Below are 6137 nucleotides of genomic sequence, written 5' to 3'. Positions count from 1 at the left end.
GAAGAAAAGGTCATTGATAGGCATAGTCTATAGGCCACCAAATAATAATATCACGTTGGGGTGAGCAATAAGCAAAAAATAACTAATGCCTTTAAAAATGTACAGCAATTTATCATGAGGGATTTTAGTTGGTCGAACCAAGTTGGTCAGGGTAGTCTTGAGGAGGAGTTCATCGTGTGTATCCATGATAGTTTTCTTGAACAGTATGTGATGAAATTAATGAAGGAGCAAACTATCCTAGATCTGGTCTTGTGTAATGAGACAGGAATAACTAATGATCTTATACTTAGGGATCCACTTGGAAGGTGCAATCACAATATGGTTGAATTTAGAATGCAGATGGAAACTGTGAAGATAAAATCCAATACCAGGGTCCTGTATAAACAAAGGAGACTACAATAGGATGACGGAAAAGTTGGCTAAAGTGGACTGGTTACAAAGATTATATAGTTGGACAGTTGACAAACAGTAGGGGACTTGCAAAGCAATTTTTTTTTCAAAGTGCTCAGCGAAAGTATATACCAGTGAAAAGGAATAACTGTAAGAAAAGGGGTAATCTGCCATGGGTGTCTAAGAAAATAAGAGAAGCAGAAGCCTAGAAGAGCACAGCAAGCCAGGCAGCATCAGGAGGTGAAGAAGTCAATATTTTGGTTGTAACCCTTCTTTAGGACCCAAAACGTCAACCTCTCCACCTCCTGATGCTGCTTGGCTTGCTGTGCTCTTCCAGCCTCCTGGCTGTCTACCTCGGATTCCAGCATCTGCAGTTTCTTGTCTCGAACAAAATAAGAGAGGCTATCAAATGAAAAGTGAAGGCATACAAAGTGGCAAAGACCAACGGGAAACTTAAAGATTGGGAAAATTTTAAAGGTTAACAGAAGCCACAAAACAAAAGTAAGATAGATTATGACAGTAAACTAGCTCAGAATATAAAGACAGATAGCAAAAGTTTCTATAATTATATAAAATGAAAAAGTGTGGCTCAGTTAAGCATTGATCCTTTAGAGAGTGAGAAGGGGGATTTATAGAGTCATAATGAGGAAATAGCCAAGGCATTGCACAGGTATTTTGTGTTAGTCTTCCCAGCAGAGGACAAGAATAACATGCCAGTAATTGACAAGGAGGCGAAGGTAGGTGAGGACCTGGAAGCAATCATTACCACGAAAGATGTTGTATTTGGCAAGTTAATGGGGCTAAAGGTAGACAGGGAGGAGAAAGTGAAGACTGCAGGCAGCATCTGAGGAGCAGAAGAATCAACGTTTCAGTCCTGATGAAAGGCTTATGCCCGAAATGCGATACTCCTGCTCCTCAGATGCTGCCTGACCTGCTGTGATTTTCCAGCATCACAATCTCGACTCGAAAGGTTGCCAAGTTTCATGGCCCTGATGGAATGCACCAGGGTAGTAAAGATGGCAGGAGAAGTAACAAATGCACTTGTGGTAATTTTCCAAAATTTGCTGGACTCTGCAGATTGGAAAACAGCAAATTTGATGCCACTGTTTAAAAAAGAGGTAGACAAAATATGGGGAATTATAGACCAGATAGAGTAAGTTCTGTAGTGGGGAAAATGAGTCAATCTATTACCAAGGAAGAAATAGCAAGACATCTTGACAGAAATTGTCCCATTGGACAGACACAGCATCGGTTCATGAAAGGCAAGTCATGCTTAATTCATCTACTGGAATTCTATGAAGACATTGTGAGCACAATGGACAACTGGAACCTAGTAGATGTGGTGTATCTAGATTTCCAAAAGGCATTCGACAAGGTACCGCAAAAAAAGCTGCTGTGTAAAATAAAGGTGCACAGCATTGTGGGCAACGTATTAGCATGGACAGAGGAATTGATAGCTAACAGGAAGCAACGAGTGGGGATAAATGAGTGCTTTTCTGATTGGCGATCAGTGACTAGTAGTGTGCTTCAGGGATCAGCATTGGTATCGCAATTGTGTAAAATTTACACAGATGATTTGGAGTTTGAGACCATGTGTAGTGTGCCAAAGTTTGCAGATGACACTAAGATGAGTGGTAGCGCAAAGTGTTCAGAGGGCTGTGAAACTTTGCAGAGGAACATAGATAGTTTAAGTGAGTGGGCAAAAGTTTAGCTGATGGAGTACAATGTTAATAAATGTAGTCATCAATTGTGTAAAAAGGACTACTATTTGAATGGTAAAAAATTGCAGCATGCTGCTGTGCAGAGGAACCTGAGTGTCCTTATGCATAAATCACAGAAGATTGGTCTGCAGGTGCAACATGCAATTTTGAACACAAATGGAATTTTGTCCTTCATTGCCAAAGGGATTGAGTTTAAAATTGGAGAGGTTATGTTGCAGCTGTCTCAGCTGCTGCTGAGGCCACAACTGGAGATACTGCTACAGTTTTGGTCTCCTTACTTGAGAAAAGATGCACTAGCACTAGAAGGGATGCAGAGGAGGTTCACTCGGTTGATTCCAGAGTTGAGGAGGTTTGCTTATGAGGAGAGACTGAGTAGGCTCGGATTATATTCATTGGAATTTAGAAGAATGGGAGGCGGGATTTATAGAAACATAAAAATGTGAAGGGAATAGATAAGATAGAAGTAGAGAGGATGTTTCCACTGGCAGGTGAAACTAGGACAAGAGGGCATAGCCTCAAAATTAGGGGGAGCAGGTTTAGGACAGAATTGAGAAGGAACTTCTTCACCCAGAGTGTCGTGAATGTATGGAATTCCATGCCTAATGAAGTGGTTGAAGCTTCCTCAGTAAATGCTTTTAAAGCTAAGAGATAATTTTTTGAACAATAGCAGAACTGAGGTTATGGTGAGAGGGAGGATAAGTGGAGCTGAAGCCACAAAAAGATCAGCCATGATCTTATTGAATGGCAGATCAGGCGCGAAGGGCCAGATGGCCTACTCCTGCTCCTCATTCTTATGTTCTTCTCCCACCATAAGTCTTAGTGGGTGGGTTAATGTAATGTGTTCTGTGGCTTGGGACTAACGCCCATAATCCTCTGAGGGTTGCCCCTCACTTTCACCTGTGGAGCAGAAAGCTGTAACTTCCCTAACCTGTGTAAACTGGGTTGAATTCTGTTCACTGTCTTTGAGGATGACGGGTGCTGTTACGACACAATGCTGACTTTTTACTTCCAAATGCATATATTGTCATAACTATTGTGAATTGGACTCAATGGGCGGTATCCTACAATCCACACTGAAGTGGCTTTGGAATAATACATGTTTGAGGGAGCATGTGCTGAGTAACCTGGGTCGTTCACCCATTGTGTTTCCACCTCTGACTGCACCCACCAGAGACACAGGAAGCTACAAATGACGAGTCTGGGGTGCTGCTGTGATAGTATTAATGGTACTAGGACCCAGGCTGTGGGAAATTTCCTACAGATCCCTGGAGTCAGCCTCCTGATAGCCGGTGATTGTGGGCCAGTGAGTCTGCCTTTATCTATCCCTGTCACTCTCTACAATGATCGTCTGGCAGCTGTGGTTACCAATATTTTGTAAAGTTTCAGACATTTTCAAAGGACACCTCCATCTCTTGCAGCATTGTTGCCAGTAGGACAATTCTGTGAGTCACCCCCATCGGCCATTTGAATATTTGGTCTAGACTTCATCTTTGGTATATGATGCTTCCACAAACAGCTTCTTTAACAGGGTACCTCCAGGAAGGTCACCAAGATTGGTGACCAAGTAACACCAGCAACACTGGAATTTTCTTTCGATCTCTTCAGTAAGTCCTCAAAAGTTGTGCCCGGAATTCCCACTTCCCCTGTTAAAACCCCAGCTCTGCTATAAAATGCCTTCACAAAGATAACCTGAAATCCATTTTCTCCTGTGGAAAAATGACACTAAAGTCAAGCTGTGACAATCTTTTCATCGACAGTAAAGATAATTCTGAGATGTTCAAGTTGTAGTGTTGTTTACTCAGCAATTCCTCCCCTAAGGTTATTTTTGCTGTAAAAGCCAGATCTGAAGGAAGAAACAAGTACTATGACATTGTTTAATTCTAATTAACCAATTATACTGCGATCCTAGTAAATTACCTTTTACAGTATCAAAAGCAGTGAGATTGAAAATCTTATTCGTGAAATTTTACACAATCAGATGTATTCTAGATGGTTGGAAGGAAATTTAAACTTATAGCTTCACTACAGAATTACATAAATTATTCCCTCAAACAGTGCTATTCTGTCATAAAGAACAATCTTTATAATTATGGTATGAAGTAATTCCACTGCGCCCCAAACATGCCACTGAACACACAGATGGAATCTACACATAACCAGTCAGATTGTAGGAGTTGAATTCCGATTTTGCTGCTTTTGACTGAACAGATGCAGCCGATGGAGCAGGTGCAGAGCGGTTGGCTGCAGGATTCTGGTAGGACATTGGTCGTCTACTGTAGGGCTCAGTTCTCCTACCTATAAATGACAGGGACAGCATGACTCCTCCAATGATGGACAGCATCGCGGCAACGACCCCAAGGTACAAAGACTCACCGATCTCAAACTTGAGGTCACCAGGAATCAATGGATTGTTGAAATTCAGTATCACTCCATTCATTGTCCATGCCACTGGCACCAATCCTGCTAGGCCAGCTATGATAAAGAAAACTCCTCCGGTGCCAGCAATCTTGTCTTTTATTGGAGAATCCTTGGCACATACTGTGCATTTCATGCCAATCACAGAAATTGTTATAGCCAGTAATGAGACAGAAACTGAGGTGACCATCATGGCACGAGCAGTTTGCAGGTCTGCCGGCAGTTCTAGGACAGAGTTATATGTATCGCATTGGAAAACACCAGTACTGAACATGGCACATTCCCACCACAACCCTTTCATGTAGACAATAGCAGTTACGACATTTGCTCCAATGTGTGCCGTGATCCTCCAGTGGGGCATAATAGTAGCTGACAATGTCCCAACCATGCCGATTATGCATACGATCAAAGCTACTAATTGCATGGCAGTGTTAGCCATTGTGAAACTCAAAAGATTTTCCTCAAAAATAGTTCTTGCGTCCTTACAGGATGCATCCAGTGCAAAACTCTGCTTCAAATGCCTGTTGTTCCCGTTAGTGACCTGGCTTCATGTGTCTATCTGAAACCATAAAGATTAAAGTTTTATTGATGACTGCTGAATAAGTGACCTTGGTCCCTTAATTACCTGCAATAACTAAGCTCAGCAAATAATAACTTTTCTTTATTGAACTTCCACAAAAAGCTGAAATTATTTCATTTGAGCTATTTATCACAGGATGCTTCAGTTTGAAACCTTACATTCACAAATGACTTTACCATCTGCTGCCCTTTTATTGGCGCACATTCATGTTATCACTCCATTTAGATCTAAAGGGTAAAGTAGCCTGAGTTGTGACTAAAGCACGTCTGCTATTCACTGTGTTGCTCAATGTATATACATCAGGGAAGTTAAAACCACTATGTGTCTGCATAGCTTTTGTGGAAAATAGTTTGTGGAACTCTTTCGGAAGTTGAAATCTGTTTATGAATCAGGGATGGTCATATTAACCGCTTAGCTTTTACATGGAGATATTATTAACACTTAACTAAAATTCACATGATAGTTGACTGCAAAGCATCGTTATACATGACAGTTGTCATTATCCAGGAAACAGTTATGAAGAATTGTTGTTAGTGTTTGTATTGGATCAAGACGCAAAAGTATTTTCTCTTTGGAGAATCCTGAATTCACGGCTGCTGGTGCCACCAAGAAACTGTTAACAGCAGAAGAACACCTTGACCTGGATACCTCAACATTTGTCATTTAGCTATCACTTTCAACGAGAATGTTCACAATCGGATCTTCAAAGAATTTCCCAAAGCACTCATGATGCCGTCAGAACTATTGCTCCACCTGCCCCTCACCAGTGTGAGGCATGACCCATTGTAAACCCAGGGCTCAGGACCATTCTGCTAGCAAGCTGCAGGCGTGAAGCTATTACCCCACTGTAATCCATGATGCCGGTAAAATGGGAAATTGACCTGGAGATCAAGTCAGAAAAGTTAAAGAGGTAATCCAGAGAGTGAGAGGGGAGAAAGGCAATGGGGCAAACAGTTTAACTTAGAAACAGGAGGAGAATTGCTATTTCTGTTGTTTTCACCAAAATAAATTTGTAATGTACCTGCATCCGA

At 41.5% G+C, this 6137-nt stretch overlaps 1 protein-coding gene across 1 annotated transcript; it reads right to left on the bottom strand.

Moving 5' to 3' along the window:
- Positions 1–2943: 2943 nt before the first annotated feature.
- LOC122557500 (claudin-2-like) lies at positions 2944–5151 on the bottom strand. Its single transcript, XM_043705249.1, has 2 exons — positions 4485–5151; positions 2944–4406 (listed from the first exon to the last, which is right to left on the bottom strand). Exons 1-2 carry the CDS (start codon positions 4963–4965, stop codon positions 4258–4260), a joined length of 630 nt encoding a protein of 209 aa, XP_043561184.1. The 5' UTR covers positions 4966–5151; the 3' UTR covers positions 2944–4257.
- Between the last annotated feature and the right edge of the window lie 986 nt (positions 5152–6137).

The sequence above is a fragment of the Chiloscyllium plagiosum genome, chromosome 15 (assembly GCF_004010195.1).
Source record: "Chiloscyllium plagiosum isolate BGI_BamShark_2017 chromosome 15, ASM401019v2, whole genome shotgun sequence".
Lineage (NCBI taxonomy): Eukaryota > Metazoa > Chordata > Chondrichthyes > Orectolobiformes > Hemiscylliidae > Chiloscyllium > Chiloscyllium plagiosum.
This window is presented reverse-complemented; position numbering and strand designations above follow the sequence as displayed.

Excerpts from the sequence above, each read along its gene's own strand:
- LOC122557500 (XM_043705249.1), bottom strand. The coding sequence starts at position 4,965 with ATGGCTAACACTGCCATGCAATTAGTAGCTTTGATCGTATGCATAATC. Across the intron at positions 4,407-4,484 it reads TGACCTCAAGTTTGAGATCG|GTAGGAGAACTGAGCCCTAC; the intron begins GTGAGTCTTTGT and ends TGTCATTTATAG.